This window comes from Oncorhynchus masou, chromosome 23 (genome assembly GCF_036934945.1).
Source record: "Oncorhynchus masou masou isolate Uvic2021 chromosome 23, UVic_Omas_1.1, whole genome shotgun sequence".
In the NCBI taxonomy this organism is placed as follows: domain Eukaryota; kingdom Metazoa; phylum Chordata; class Actinopteri; order Salmoniformes; family Salmonidae; genus Oncorhynchus; species Oncorhynchus masou.
Genome location: NC_088234.1, coordinates 41,426,237 through 41,442,811, shown reverse-complemented (window position 1 = coordinate 41,442,811; position 16,575 = coordinate 41,426,237). Strand labels below are relative to the sequence as shown.

The 16,575-nt window shown below is 40.9% G+C and overlaps 2 protein-coding genes across 4 annotated transcripts; one reads left to right on the top strand and one right to left on the bottom strand.

The window, feature by feature from the left end:
- Positions 1 to 1,893: 1,893 nt before the first annotated feature.
- On the bottom strand, positions 1,894 to 2,221 carry LOC135510102 (anaphase-promoting complex subunit CDC26-like). Its single transcript, XM_064930889.1, is given in 2 exon segments — positions 1,894 to 1,983; positions 1,985 to 2,221. Coding segments are annotated over 2 exon segments (297 nt in total). The 5' UTR covers positions 2,192 to 2,221.
- A 4,342-nt stretch (positions 2,222 to 6,563) lies between these two features.
- On the top strand, positions 6,564 to 16,254 carry LOC135510848 (molybdenum cofactor sulfurase-like). 3 transcript variants are annotated; one of them, XM_064932134.1, is made up of 15 exons: positions 6,564 to 6,719; positions 7,218 to 7,307; positions 9,830 to 9,896; positions 10,027 to 10,671; positions 10,829 to 10,905; positions 11,171 to 11,370; positions 11,568 to 11,684; positions 11,800 to 12,195; positions 12,425 to 12,587; positions 12,697 to 12,784; positions 13,072 to 13,196; positions 13,370 to 13,466; positions 13,673 to 13,811; positions 13,910 to 14,014; positions 14,368 to 16,254. In XM_064932134.1, exons 1-15 carry the CDS (start codon positions 6,716 to 6,718, stop codon positions 14,461 to 14,463), a joined length of 2,409 nt encoding a protein of 802 aa, XP_064788206.1. In that variant the 5' UTR covers positions 6,564 to 6,715; the 3' UTR covers positions 14,464 to 16,254. The 3 variants fall into 3 exon arrangements, 2 of the variants coding, with proteins under 2 accessions (XP_064788206.1, XP_064788205.1); XM_064932133.1 differs by having other exon boundaries at positions 6,564 to 6,958; positions 14,368 to 16,253; XR_010451170.1 differs by lacking the exons at positions 13,910 to 14,014; positions 14,368 to 16,254 and having other exon boundaries at positions 6,564 to 6,958; positions 13,072 to 13,216; positions 13,673 to 13,766.
- The last annotated feature ends 321 nt before the right edge of the window (positions 16,255 to 16,575 follow it).

Here is a 16,575-nt window from a genome sequence, read left to right as displayed (position 1 = left end):
AGGCTACTGCCGCCCCAAGGGTAGTGCCTTAGACCATTGTGCCACTTGGGAGCCGAGTGCTCATTGGCCATTGGACAAAAAAATTACACAAGTTGGAAATTGCAAATTCAACAATGAGTAGTTTGGAATGAATCAGTAGCTAACTGCAAGTGAGTTCAAGACAACTGGGAACCCAGGAAAAAACTAGCTCCGACTGGGAAAATACTTTTTGAACAGTCATCCAACTCGGAATTCCAAGTCGGGAACTCGGGGCTCTTTCAAGAGCTCCGACCATAAGATCACTTGCGTCATGATTCAACCTGAGAGTTCCCAGTTGTCTTGAAAGCACCATAAATCCAAAGAATGCCAGACTTTGATGACAAAGTTTGATGACAAGGACCGCCGCGCCAACTTCCTGTTCAAGTGAGCACAGGACAACAAGGTGAGTTCAAAAATGTCTTGTGTGCTTCTGCAAAAATTATGTAATATGCTATGGTGATATGTATACTGTAGCTAATAAAGAAATATCAAGTGTATGTTGTCTAGTAAGCTGTTAGTAACCAATGTGTCTCACCCTAATAATTTGGCCCCTTTCCACCTGATAACTTAGCCTACTATTCTGACTTGGTGGTGCACATGTAGCCTATAGCCTGTTTTAAAGAAATGTAATCATCAAATATTGTAAGAGCTGCTCATATGCCCCCTTTATTTATCCTGCAGTTCTGACTTGGTGTACAGGGAGAATACTGTAAGAATGGCCCTTGTTCTGAAGTCTGGTGCTGTACATTTCAAAAGTGCTGAACAAATAGTTATATTGACTACATCCATCCTAGTTCGCTCATTAATGTCTTAATCGAAATTAAGGATGGCCTTTTATCCGCTCGTCATCCCCTGATGCCATAGTGTGTACATCTCAATTGTCAGTAGAAACAAAATTTGTTTAAGCAAGTCAGCCATATCAGCTATGTTTTTTTGAAAGGCAGTAAATGAGGCTGAATTAACTGTTTCATTGCCAGAAAAGGCTCCACTGATAGCCAGGTGTAGCAGTGGTAATCATTCACAGCCAGGTGCTTTCAGGTGAGGGCGAAGGACACTGTGTACCTTGTCCCCTAGCTAACTAGCAGCCTCCTTCTTCGTGGTGGGGTTTTTCAGCGGTTGGCATCCACCGTTGGTGCATTACCGCCACCTACTGTGCTGGAGTGTTGGCCAGAGACAGCGCTAGCTGCCTCAATGGCTGTGGGCGCGGTATGTAGTAAGTGGTGCATAGTGGGTGCAGCATCTAGTGGGTGCGGCATGTAGTAACCACAGTCTGCACATATACATTATTGTTATTTTCCAGACAAATTAAATTTGGAGCTTGAGGTGATTTAGCCCTCCAATCGCTAGAGGGCATCCGAAGTTTGGGGTTGTCCGAAGTTGGGCGACAATTAGCTAAGTTAGCTAGCACCACTATCTCTTGCTTGCTAGCTATGCATTGTTTTTTTTATCATTCAAGAACTGTATTTGTTTGATTCTGTTGCAGTCTCCTGTCCTTGACATAATGTGGCCTTGAAGGCAAATAAAAGTACAATCATACCATTGTAATTAATGACTGATTTAGTTAAAGTCCATTCAGTTAATCCATCTTTCCACAGATGCTACCAAGTCTGGATGTTTGTAATAAAGGAGGGAAACCATTGTACACGACCACTGCCATCAAACATGACATTGTACAAAAGGCCACCCTTTGCATCGCAAGTCATAATTTTTCAGGTAAATGCAGCAACATTACTTTAGACTTATGAATGCAATATGATCCTCAAAGTACACATTTCTTTGTAGAGATATACTTCTCAGGTAAACAAATACCCCTGACCATGTCAAGAGCACAGTCACGGTGCCAACCACACACCACTGCTATAGGGGCCAACCATTTTAGCTGTCTGTAATGTGTCCATTAGGAACCCAAAATTGCAGGTTTCCAAAAGGCGATGGCAAGGTGTTGGGTTTAGGATGGGGCTAATTAGCCTATTCTCTCATTGATCATCTGTTCCCGTGTCTTCCCATCCCCTGTTCCACTACCGGCTCCCACCATGTCACTCGACATCGCCATGCCAACAACATCCACCTCATCTCGCTGTTTCTTCCGACTCTCAAGCTCTTTCTTGACACTCTCCAACTCCTCCGGGTCATCCAACTTCAGCTCCAGACGGGTGGGCTTTCTGCACAGCATCTTCTACCACTAACGTTAGATTTTGTTGTTGTTTATTTTGGATAGTAGCTAGCCACACTCTGTAGAATCCGCCATCCTAGCTATGCATAGTTGGGGGCACAGTGGGGCAGCTCGTGCTCATGTTGTGCCACTACGGGTGTGAATGGCTAGCTAGTGGCAATACTATCTAACAAAACACCAAACATTGTTTGGACTGTGTAGAGCAGGGCTCTCAGACACTGTTCCTAGTTACCTAGTCATTAAGCTAACGTAGCAGGCGTATCTAGTCTGTTACCTACCCTTTTTTTAATAAACTGTCATTGTTATTGTAGCCTGCACATCTTACCTTTTTTCACAGCTGTCACAAATCCTGTTGTGCCCCAGCAACGTTGATTGTTTTTGTACAATTCTATTTGCTTCCATTTCATTTCAACATTTTTGTGTTATTTTTGGCAAGTTGTCGGTATTATTTGTCCTTTTTTAAATAAAAAAACATTGTAAGTACATCTGCGTTCCAATTTGCTCATAATTCTCAGAGTTCCTTTGAATGGTACAGTTTTGTAATACTCTCAACTCATCCTGTGGTATAAGCACATTCATAACTGTTTTATAACACCTCAAATTTATGTCACTTTACTTAAGGTGTCTGTGCACACTCTATAAGGGCATATGACATGGTTATGATGCCCATCATTCCATTCAATGTAATAATGTGACACAGAGGTTGGTAAATTACATAACATCTGTTATGTAGACTTATGTAGCACGTAATAACATATGACATTAGTTGTCATGCAGACTGTATAACAGCAGTTTCTATTAACAGTTGGCTTTAGAGCATATGACAACAGGATGAAGAGTCATTTTTAACACCCATTATATCCAGTGACTCAACTATTTAAAACTGCTTATGATAGCTTATGACAAATGTTATAATGTGTTATATAGCTGTTAAAAAAGCTTTATGAATGCATGCATAAGGACAACTATAGCAAAGTGTTACAGATTGTTTTGCTTAGTGTAAAAATGTGAAAATTGCACCCAAGTGATTAAAAAAAACAGCTTTCATGCATGAGTAACATGAGTGACAATTAACAATATTGCATTTCTGTGTATAGACATCACAACATGAATGTGTCTGTGTGTGTGTGTGTGTGTGTGTGTGTGTGTGTGTGTGTGTGTGTGTGTGTGTGTGTGTGTGTGTGTGTGTGTGTGTGTGTGTGTGTGTGTGTGTGTGTGTGCGCGCGCGTCAGTTCTTTAGTAATCATATGTGAATGAAACTGAAGGCAAGGAGGTGCTAAGGAGCTGCTACACAGGCAGCATGGTGAAGACATATTGACCCATAAATAGTTGTGATGTTGTGAATGTATGACAAAACAGAATAAAGCCTGCATCTTCAAGACCCTCACCTCTGACCCTTCCAACAAAAAAAAACGATTTAATCTTGCAGATATAAGCACCAAGCTTCTTCACGTTTATCCGGTTATGACCTATTTTGATGGCATTGCCTAGTGAAAGACCACTGACTGTTCAAAATAGCCAAACATTTTTTATTTATGGATCTTTCAAGAAATAGAATTGCAAATTGCCTATTATTTTCTCTTATGTTTATGCACATTCTTGACTTGCATTTAAATTCACTCCTTGTATTGTATTGTAAATTCACTCCTTGTAAACTGGTGGAAATTGGTCCTTTGGTCTGGAGTCCAAATTTGAGATTTTTGGTTCCAACCGCCGTGTCTTTGTAAGATACGGTGTGTGTGAAGGGATGATCTCTGCATGTAAAGCATGGAGGAGGAGGTGTTATGGTGTGGGGGTGCTTTGCTGGTGACACTGCCTGTGATTTATTTGGAATTAAAGGCACACTTAACCAACATGGCTACCACAGCATTCTGCAGCGATATGCCATCCCATCTGGTTTGGGCTTACTGGTACTATCATTAGTTTTTCAACAGGACAATGACCAAACACATATCTAGGCTTTGCAAGGGCTATTTGACCAAGAAGGAGAGTGATGGAGTGCTGCATCAGATGACCTGGCCTCCACAATCTCCTGACCTCAACCAAATTTAGATGGTTTGGGATGAGTCTGACCGCAGAGTGAATGAAAAGCAGCAAACAAGTGCTCAGCATATGTGGGAACTCCTTCAAGACTGTTGGAAAAGCATTCCAGGTAATACTGGTTGAGAGAATGCCAAGTGTGCAAAGATGTCATCAAGGTAAAGGGTGGCTATTTGAAGAATCTCAAATATATTTAGATTTGTTTAACACTTTTCTGGTTTCTACATGATTCCATATGTGTTATTTCATAGTTTCTATCTTCACTATTAATCTACAAATTAGAAAATAGTACAAATAAATAAAAACCCTTGAATGAGTAGGTGTTCTAAAAACTTTTGACCGGTAGTGTACGTCAGTATAAACACACAAAAAGTAGGTCACATGGGGAAGAGGCGTTGTGCCGTGAGGTATTGCTTTATTAATTGTTTATTTTATCAGGTTTGCTGTCCACTTGCTCTATATGGGATGGAAGGGAGTTCCATGCAATCATGTGTCTGTATAATACAGTATGTTTCCTTGAATTTGTTCTGGACCTGGGGACTGTGAAAAGACCCCTGGTGGTATGCCTGGTGGGGTATTTGTGTTTGTTTAAGTTCAATGTACAAACAGTATTAATGTTTCTTATAGAAACAAGAAGCAATGCAGTCAGTGTTTCCTGAACTCTTAGCCAAGAGAGACTGGCATGCATATTGATATTAGCCCCGTGATTACAATAAAGAGCAAAACATGCCGCTCTGTTCTGGGCCAGCTGCAGCTTAAGTAGGTCCTTCTTTGCAGCACTTGACCATATGACTGGCCAACAATCAAGATAAGCTAAAACTAGATCCTGCAGGATCTGCTTTGTGGAGTGTGGTGTTTTAATCATGACAGTTTACAATTTAAGGTAACACCAAGTAATTTAGTCTCCTCAACTTGCTCAAGAGCCAGACCATTCAGTACCAGATTCAGCTGAGGTCTAGAACTTAGGGAATGATTTGTACAACATATAATGCTCTTAGTTTTATAGATGTCCAGGACCAGTTTATTACCGGCCACCCATTCTAAAACTGACTGCAACTTTTTGTTTAGTGTTGCAGTGATTTCACTCGCTGTGGTGTCTGACACATACAGGGTTGAATCATTGGCATGGACACATAGGATTCGCTTAATGCCAGTGGCAGGTCATTGGTAAAAAATAGAAAAGAGTAGAGGGCCAAGAGAGCTGTCCTGTGATACACCATAATTCACATGTTTACATCAGAGAAGCTTCCATTAAAGAAAACACTCTGTGTTGTATTTGATAGATAGCTCTGAATCCATGACATGGCAGAGGTTGAAAGGCCATAACACATAACTTTTTTTCAAAAACATGGTCAATAATATCAAAGGCTGTACAGTACTGCTCCCACAATCTTCTCATCTGACATTTGTGTCAGTGCAGTACATGTTGAGTGCCCTTCTCTATAAGCATGCTGAAAGTCTGTTATTAATTTGTTCACAGAGAAATAGCATTGTATTTGGTCAAACACATTTATTTTCCAACAGTTTGCTAAGAGCTGGCAGCAAGCTGATAGGTCAGCTTTAAGAACCAGTAAAGACCGCTTTACTATTCTTGGGTAGCAGAATGACTTTGGCTTCCCTCCATGCCAAATCTATGCATAGTCACTTTAATAACTCTACCTACATGCACATACTACCACAACTAACCGGTGCCCCCGCACATTGACTCTGTATTGGTACCCCTCTGTATATAGTCTCGCTATTGTTATTTTACTGCTGCCCTTTAATTATTTGTTACTTTTATCTCTTATTCTTATCCATATATTTTTTTAACTGCATTGTTGGTTAGGGGTTCGTAAGTAAGCATTTCACTGTAAGGTCTACACTTGTTGTATTCGGCTGATGTGAGGAATACAATTTGATTTGATGCCTGAAGACAAACACTTTCCTCGAGGCTCAGATTAAAGATATGACAGGAGTGTCTAGAGTCAGCTACTATCCTCAGTAGGTTTCCATCTAAGTTGGCAATGCCAGGATATCGATAACAATCATTTCCCCACACTAACTTAACCAAATTCAAACGTACAATGCTTTTCTTCATTATTTGTTTTGGAATGCATGAGCATGATGGCTCACTGTTTGTTGTTGGCATTTCCTGCCTATGTTTGCACACGGCCAATGAAGAAATCATTTAAATAATTGGTCTTGACTGAATAGGAATTTGAATTGTTCTGGTTAACACACTAAATCATTGATAACAGCAACAATATTTCATTTTCATTAGCCAGTAATGTGTTTTGCTCACTTATTGCCCCCTATTGACAGTCTCAGTCCACTTCCATACGTACTGTAGTTGAAGTTGTATTCCATTTCCTGCTATCTCTGTCATAGACCTCAGTCCCCTAATCGAGATCTGTTGAACTGAGGAACGCGAGGTAACTCGTTAAGATACAAATGACTGTTACTGTCCGTCAGAGATGCAGTGTGGACTTATAACTTTTGTCAATGAGTAAGTGTTTGTCTCTTAGCTACCACTACTGTCATGTGCAAGTTACGTTGTAGACCGAACTTCAAAGTCACATTTTAGGTAGGTAGACGCAAAAATGCCACTGCAAGAGGCCACGGAGAAGGAGTCGTTGAATTTTAATCAACTGTGCACGTTTGAGAGCTTCGAGGAAGTTTGGAGTCATTACGGTTATAAAAATGACTTCAAAGACGTAATAGAACGGGAGTTCTCAAGGACTAAAGGTACAGTACTTTTGCGTGGGGATTCAATCACAGCGCCAAACGTATTTTAAAGTTAGTAAATCAACTTATGCTAATTCAACGCAAACCGGCGCGACACATTGTAACACAGGACGACTGTTTTTGTTGTTGTGTGCTTATGGCAATACGTCCACTTACCACTAAGTGGTGCAAGTGTTGTTATTCAATGCACATAAGTGATTATCCACGAAGAAACTCATTCCTAAGATTTCTCAAATTCCAAAACCAACTTTTTTGACAGGCATTACATACCTGGATCATGCTGGAACAACGCTATACCCTGAGTCACTGGTGAGAGAATTCTATCAGGATATCTCCAGGAATGTATATGGTGAGTTTTTCCTCACATACCAAATATAATTAGATTCAACTGATAATGTGCTGAGTTGTTAAGTGTAAAAAAAAAGAAAAAGAGACAATTCTATTAAAGGGGCAATCTGGAATTGCTACATACATTTTTGGACTGTTTATGTAAATGATGCCCTTGTTTTCATTAAGGAGTTAAGTATTGGCCATTGCATGTCAATTGTATTACCATTCAAGCGTATTATTAACACTGTCTATTGAGAATTGACCTGTTTAAAGTTGTATGCCAGGTTAGGGCAGGTCCTTTTAGGATCCCTGTTCTCCGTGTTCATGGAGAGCTGTTTGTTGAGGTAACATTTGAGTCATTTAGCAGATGCTGTTATCCATAGCAACTTGCAGGAGCAATTACGGTTACGTGCCTTGCACAAGGGCACATCGACAGATTCTTCACCTCGTCATCTCAGAGATTCAAACCAGCGACCTGTCAATTACTGGTCCTACGCTCTTAACCACTAGGCCCTATGCTCTTTACCTCTGCCAAACTCAGATGTGTGAGTTCATGGGTGTTTTGCGCTGTGTTTAATTTTTTTTTCAAAAAAGTATTTTTGTCAACTATTTTTCCTAATACACTTTTTAAATACTCAATGTTGTATCCAGTCTTCTTCAGCACTTCCTGCACTGTAAATAAATGCCTCCTATTTTTGCACCTGAACCTACTCTGAGACTGTTGTTGCGCCACATCAATTAAATAGGCTGCCGGGTCCTCTATTAACCTCTTTTCAAAGGCTGGTATTCCATCGTACTTGCCTTTGTTTTCTGTTTGTTTGTTTATTTATATATATATATATATATATATATATATATATATATAATCAGTTGAAGTTGGAAGTTTGCATACACTTAGATTGGAGTCATTAAAACTTGTTTTTCAACCACTCCACAAATGTATTGTTAAAAAAACTATAGTTTTGGCAAGTTGGTTAGGACATCTACTTTGCGGATAACACAAGTAATTTTTACAACAATTGTTTACAGACAGATTATTTCACTTATACTTCACTGTGTCACAATTCCAGTGGGTCAGAAGTTTACATACACTAAGTTGACTGTGCCTTTAAACAGCTTGGAAAATTCCAGAAATTTATGTCATGGCTTTAGAAGCTTCTGATAGGCTAATTGACATAATTTGAGTCAATTGGAGGTGTACCTGTGGATGTATTTCAAGGCCTACCTTCAAACTCAGTGCCTCTTTGCTTGACATCATGGCAAAATCAAAAGAAATCAGCCAAGACCTCAGAAAAACAATTATAGACCTGCACAAGTTTGATTCTTCATTGGGAGCCATTTCCAAACGCCTGAAGGTACCACGTTCATCTGTACAAACAATAGTACGCAAGTATCAACACCATGGGACCACGCAGCTGGCATACCACTCAGGAAGGAGACGCCTTCTGTCTCCTAGAGATGAACGTACTTTGGTGCGAAAAGTGCAAATCAATCCCAGAACAACAGCAAAGGACCTTGTGAAGATGCTTTAGGAAACAGGTACAAAAGTATCTATATCCACAGTAAAAGGAGTCCTATTTCGACATAACCTGAAAGGCCGCTCAGCAAGGAAGAAGCCACTGCTCCAAAACTGCCATAAAAAAGCCAGACTACGGTTTGCAACTGCACATGGGGACACATCTGGTCTGATGAAACAAAAATAGAACTATTTGGCCATAATGACCATCGTTATTTTTGGAGGATAAAGGGGTAGGTTAGCATGCCGAAAAGCACTATCCCAACCGTGAAGCACGGCTGTGGCAGCATCATGTTGTGGGGGTGCTTTGCTGCAGGAGGGACTGGTGCTCTTCACAAAATAGATGGCATCATGAGGATGGAAAATTATGTGGATATATTGAAGCAACATCTCAAGACATCAGTCAGGAAGTTAAAGCTTGGGTCGCAAATGGGTCTTCTAAATGTACAATGACCCCAAGCATACGTCCAAAGTTGTGGCTAAATGGCTCAAGGACAACAAAGTCGAGGTATTGGAGAGATCATCATAAAGCCCTGACCTCAATTCAATAGAAGATTTTTGGGCAGAACTGAAAAAGCTTGTGCGAGCAAGGAGGCCTACAAACCTGCCTCAGTTACACCAGCTCTGTCAGGAGGAATGGGCCAAAATTCACCCAACTTATTGTGGGAAGCTTGTGGAAGGCTATCTGAAACATTTGACCTAAGTTAAACAATTTAAAGGCAATGCTTCCAAATACTAATTGAGTGCATGAACACTTCTGACCCACTGGGAATGTGATGAAATAAATAAAAGCTGAAATAAATCATTCTCTCAACTATTATTCTGATATTTCACATTCTTAAAATAAAGTGGTGATCCTAACTGACCTAAGACAGGGGATTTTTACTAGGATTAAATGTCAGGAATTGTGAAAAACTGACTTTAAATGTATTTGGCTAAGGTGTATGTAAACTTCTGACTTCAACTGTATATATGAATACTCCTGTATCCTGATTTTAATATTCTTTTAATATTTTTGTCTTTAGGCAACCCTCACAGCCATAACCCCAGCAGTAGACTGACGCATGACACAGTAGAGAATGTCAGATACAGGTAGCTAAAGCCTCTCCTTTCGCAGAAAGAAGTTCTCATCATTATTCCACCCGAATGAATGTGACTATGTGAACACATTTGTGCCCGGCTATTGAGGATATGTCCTGAACAGAAATGTATTTTCTTGCAGGATATTGCAGCATTTTAACACCACTCCTGACAAATACTCTGTGATTTTCACCTCTGGCTGTACGGCAGCTCTCAAATTAGTCGCTGAGAGCTTTCCCTGGAGGCCTCCCACTGCTACGGAGCCAGCCAGTCAGTTCTGCTATCTGACTGATAACCATACCTCGGTGGTCGGCATCAGAGGAGTTACTTCAGCACTGGGAGTGGTTTCTCTACCTGTCTCCCCCGAGGAGATAGAGGCCAGAGCCAGAGATGTAGCCCAGAGTGAATGCAGCAGTTGCCAGACACCACACCTCTTCTGTTATCCAGCACAGAGCAATTTCTCTGGCAGAAAGTACTCCCTGGGTTACGTGAGGGGCATCCAGGCGAGGAAGCTCTACCCAGCGTGTGACAGCCACGGCCGGTGGTTTGTCCTGCTGGATGCTGCCTCTTTTGCCAGCTGCTCTCCTCTGGATTTGCAGGAGCACCCAGCGGACTTTGTTCCCTTCTCCTTCTATAAGATGTTTGGCTTCCCCACAGGTTTAGGGGCTCTTCTGGTCCGGAATGACACAGCTTCCCTCCTAAGAAAAGCATACTTTGGTGGGGGGACAGCAGCGGCCTACCTAGCGGGGGAGAACTATTACGTGCCAACATCCAATATGGCTAACCGGTAAACTGTTCCATGAGCCTTGAAATTATATTGTGGATGTGAATGCACACACATTCTTTATGAAGTTGAATGAGCCTGGCTTAGAGAGGATAACATTGTATTGTATTTGATTTTTTTTGGGGGGGGGTGATAAACCTTGTTTGTCGTCTGATTTAAGGTTTGAAGATGGCACCATCGCTTTCCTGGACGTCATTGCTCTAAATCATAGTTTTGACACTCTACACAAACTCACAGGTATATACATATGAATATTTTAAAGGCACGGATGAAACAAAGCGAAGTTGCTCATATAATGCATCAGTATCATCTGCCATTACACTAAGTGTCAAAGTAAGACCTATGCATTCAAAATAATTCAATTGGTCGAGTGGTTGTTCATTACATCAATATGACAAATCTTTTGAACATCAATATATATGGACCAATATTCTACAGAGATTGAATTGAGTCAATAAAACCTTATTAAACTATTGTATTGTTTCCTTGTTTTCGCCTTCAGGAGGCATGGACAAGGTCCAGCTGCATACATTTGGTTTAGCACGCTATACTTACATGTTGCTGTCTAGCCTTTGCCATGGCAACGGACAGCCAGTTGCTCAGATATACTCCGACAGCGAGTTTGAGAACCCGAGCACGCAGGGAGCCATCCTCAACTTCAACTTGACGGACTGTCACGGACAAATAGTTGGATACTCTCAGGTTCACTCAAATGAGCCTATTTGATGCACTGCACCCTACAGTATTTGCATTTAGTAATTTTGCACATACAAACACATGTGAAAGAGGACATTACCAAGTCAATTCATAATGAACATAGCCTGGGTATTATGAATGCAATAAAATAAATGTCTCTTATTGATAAACATTTCTAACCATTTTCCTTTTCCTCTTCTCAGGTGGACAAGCTGGCTAGTCTTTTCAATATCCATGTGCGGACAGGTTGCTTCTGCAACACCGGTGCCTGTCAGCTCTTCCTTGGCACCACCAATCAAGACGTGAAGAGCAACCTACAGGTGCGTGGTGAATTTGAGGTGGCATTGCGCATGTGTTTGTGCAAAAGACGATAAAAGACGATGAAGATAATTATTGATCCTAAATATACTGTTGTCCTCTCCTGTTTTCTTCAAGGCGGGTCATGTCTGTGGAGACGACGTAGACCTGGTTGATGGTCGTCCAACAGGATCTGTACGCGTATCCTTCGGCTACATGTCAACCTTCCGGGACTGCCAAAACTTGTTGAACTTCATCGTGGACTGCTTTGTGGAGAAACCAGTCGAAGTGGACCAAGTGAAACTAGACAGACTGAAATCGAACACCTCTTCTCGAGGTTCCAGTCAGTGTCTGCTTACTGTGCTTACCAATGGGGAAACTAAACACATAGACAATAGAGAGCATGCCTCTACAGATCCAATTGTGAACGAATGTGGAGGCAAGGCCATCACCAAGGAAGCAAAGAGCCAAGGGAAGGCCCAGTATCTGACTAATATATACATATATCCAATCAAATCCTGTGCAGCGTTTGAGGTTTGTGCACATTTCTATTTCAGTATTGTTTTGCTCTCATTTAAATCTACAATGCAAATGATGATCATTCTCCAATACCCATGTTATATTTGTATAAAAGTCACAGAGATCTACCTGTTGTTGGATATTTGTGGTAAGAATGACTATTTCATCAACTAAACACAATTGCAATGCGTGTGCCTATCAGTATACTGAATCAATTTTTTAATTGTGATGTGTGGTTATGCAGGTGACTGACTGGCCAGTGTGCCCTCTGGGACTGCTCCATGACCGGGGCTGGATGGTGGTGAATGGTAATGGAGTGTGTCTGAACCAAAAGAGAGAACCACGCTTATGCCTCATTCATCCACAGATCTACTTGCCCTCGAACACACTGCTCCTGCAGGCATCAGGTCAGACATTATAAATATATAGTCTTTTTTTTTGTGACAATCTAGGAGTCTTTATTCAGCAGCGTCGCTCACATACATTTCAGTCATACATCTACCTCTTATCTTTCAGGAATGGACACAATTTCTGTCCCTTTGGAAAACCACAATGAGCCCCACCAGATTCATGGTGTGTGTCAAAGCAAGTTGTGTGGTGACCGGTGAGTTGAAAAAAAATATATTATAATAATAAGTAAACCACTAGCTATGTCATTGTAGAAAATCTATAGAGTAGGCTTGAAAGACATGTATGATCAGTGTCGGGAATGACATACAGTATTTATTATGATCCATTTTTTTTCATAGTCATTGGTCTACCAGAAGTCTGCCACATTGACTTCAGGAAAAACACCAAGGGGGATGAATGCTTTTGCAAGGCACTGTATTTGACCATCACCTTGATTCAGAAATGTTGTAGTGGTTGTTATTGTATTCTCTCTTTCCCAAGGGTGCAAACAGTAGATTGTGGCGATGAAGCTGCATCATGGCTCTCAGAGTTTCTTGGACAGCCTTGTCGTCTGATAAGGCAAAGTCCTGATTTCATTCGCAACATGAAAAAGGGCCATGAAAAAGGTGAAAGGGAGATGTCCTTGGTAAACTCAAGTTCAGATACCATACTAGGGTATCCATCATAATGGTTTCTTCAGTAATTCCTATTGTCTGTAAAAATCTATTGCTTTACCCCAATGGGATGTCTTTGGTCTCTTTAATTCATAATGATTTCCACTTTTTTGTCATTGCCCCAGGGGTCTCGTCCACTGCCCTCTCCTTGGTGAATGAAGCCCAGTACTTAATGATCAACCATGCCAGTGTTGATTTGCTTCAGAGACACATCACCAGCAGGTATAGTATAACATGTTATATTGCCTGCGGGCCTCACACATTCCTGGTGGAGCACATTTGGAATTTGTGACATACTAAATTATTCAGTATGTAGGCCTAGTGAATTACATGTACAAATATCATCATAGGTAAACCTTTGGTTATTGATTAATGTGAGCCAGCCTTTTTTCTTGTTCCTTGTGGTTTATCTAACCACTATGGGACAGACAGGAATCCTCTGACCATCAGCCTCTTGACATCCATGAGCTTGTTAGTCGGTTTCGTGCCAATTTAGTCATCTCTGGATTGGAGCCATTTGAGGAAGATGATTGGTCACACTTGATTATTGGAAATACCCATTTCCAAGTGAGGATGCAGATTGGTTTTCATATATGGTGACACGTATTACTGAAATGGCAACAAAAATCTTTAACTGCATCAACTCTTTGTGATATGACGTGAAGGTGGCAGGTCGGTGTGGCAGATGCCAGATGATTGGGGTTGATCAGAACACAGGAGCCAAGACCAAAGAGCCTCTTCTGTCTCTCTCTGCCTATCGCAAGGGGAAGGTCAGTGGGGGGTTGCGTTTAATTTCAAAGTGTGACAATATGTTCCATGGTTGGTGTGTTGAGTTTTCAGATAGTCCCTATCCCATGACACGTTATCTGACTTACTACTGGGTCGACTGCATTTGCAACGGTCCATGTCATTGACCTTAGACTAGAGGTAGGTAGAGTACATAAAACAAACAAGAGCATTAACTGACAAGGAAAGCACACAGCAGAGTATTCAATATACAGTATCCCTTATCCCAGAAGGACCCCATTTTGGATACATTTTTAGGCTTGTTGTTTGTTGTTCTCACTACCGTTTTGGCCATTCAGTGAGTATGCTGTAAATGTGTTGTGATTTTGTTTTTTAGGTGACCTTTGGTGTGTACCTTGTCCACCAATCACTGGATGGCTCTAATGCAACCCTATCTGTTGGCGCTGCTGTAATGTCTCAATGGTCAGGATAAGGTTACCATTTCCAGATGTTTTTATATGTCTGAACTCAAAATTATTTTAAGCAAACATAGTTAGGTTACCATTTTAACTTAAGTGTTTGCATATTGTAGGAAGACAACCCAGGTAATCACAGAGCTCATACAGACCAACATGTAAATCAATTACTGGACCTTTTAGTTTACATGATTTTAATGTTTTGTAAATTAACAAAAGAAAATACAGTTTCTGTTGTCTTTGAATAACTGATTTGGTTGACTTCTTTTTTTATGTATAAATTGAGTGTTTGCCCTCCCAAAGAATGTTTTTTATCTTTACCAGGGTGCCAACTTAAAAAAGCATTCACACCGTTCTCAATCATGTTGCATCCCCTCTGTTCCTGAACCCAGTTAGAAAGACTGGGGACTTGCCTTAAAATAATTTGTATTAAATTCATCGGAGAACATTAAAGTAATGCCTTCCCTTTTTTTTTGAAAGTTCCACCATAAGCATCTTGCTCCTGACCTAGGATTATGATGGGGTTTCCATTCACCACACTCCCCGCAGTGTATCCCAGCTTCCTTGCACTTGCCTTCCCATTGATCCAAACCTGACTGAGTCCGTTGTGGAGTGTCCCAGCTCCCACACGGAGACATCCACATATTCTGCTTGCCTGACAGCCCTGTGAATGCACTTCCCACATATCTGACAGGTAGCTGCATGCCACCATTGGACTCTTTGAACAATTGAAAGTCATTGGTGCTTGTTGGAGTTGCACCCAATCGAACATTTCTAGAGAGACCTGAAAATACCTGTACAGCGACGCACCCCATCCAACCCGACAGAGCTTGAGACAATCTGCAGAGAAGAATGGGAGAAACTCTCCAATGACAGGTGTGCCAAGCTTGTAGCGTCATACCCAAGAAGACTTGAGGCTGCAATTGCTGCCAAAGGTGCTTCAACAAAGTACTGTGTAAAGGGTCTGAATACTTACTTGTAAATGTGATATTTCAAACTGTTTTTGTTTTTTCATTATGGGGTATCGTGTGGAAGTTGAGGAAATGCACGGTATGTTACACAATATAGTACTTTAAATATGTTAATGTTATAAGAATGTGATGATATGTTGCCAACCTTGTTGGTTTTGCGAGATGTAGCTTAGGGGATGAAGCTTAGAGGATCCCTTCTCCTGTTATTTAAATACTCATCATCATTCAGTGCATAACAACATGCAAGAGAGTAGCCTTGATTGTAAAAAGCCCCTGGCTGGCAGAATTTACATTTAGCTGGTTGTGCGCTTTCACACAAATAGTGTGATTTGAGCCCGCGTCTAAAAATGATGGTCAAGAAATAGTTTTCTGACTTCCCCATGACCATTAACCATGCTACAGTAGGAGTTCTAATGTATCTGCAATTGTATGGTGGTCTTTTTCTGACATTTGCTGGATCAGGTTTTTGACCATAGAATAGAACAGAATAGAGATTAGTCAAGTTTTAATCTTGCTTATCCTTGAAAACAAATATTGAGACATTTGGTCAGATGCTCGTAGTGTATCCACGAGAGATTGGTAAAGTATTATATTCTAGTGGATTCTATTATTTTATTCTATATAAGCACATACAAAACAGAACATAGTACTAGTGTAGGTCTACATCATAGCCCTATACTGTAGGTAGCCAACTGAATTGTATATGTGCCATGTGAAAAGATCCCTCTAACAAAATTATTTTAAATCCCCATCTCGTGTACAAACTGAAGTATGCAATAGGCCTTTGTGCTTTGGGATTGTGTTCAATGAAAGACTGTGTTCCTTACTTTCAATGATTGCCATACATATTTCTAATTTATAAATTCAGAAGGTAGGTTCTTGCGTGGCCTGTACATAGGCTACTCTGGGTCACCTTAAACCTTTTACTCCTCCCTCATTTCTTTATCAACAATGTGGGACTACTGTAGTACTTTCACCCACATCAGAGACAGAAGAGGAAGCAAGACATCCCACTCCCTCATTTTTCTGTTACAAACGAGGTCAATGAACTAAGTAGACCAGACCCAGCTGCTATTGCATTGGTGCCTATGGGAGAGCCATCCCCTTAAGCAGACAGGAACTGACTTTATCCGCAATCTTTGACCACATATTATAGAG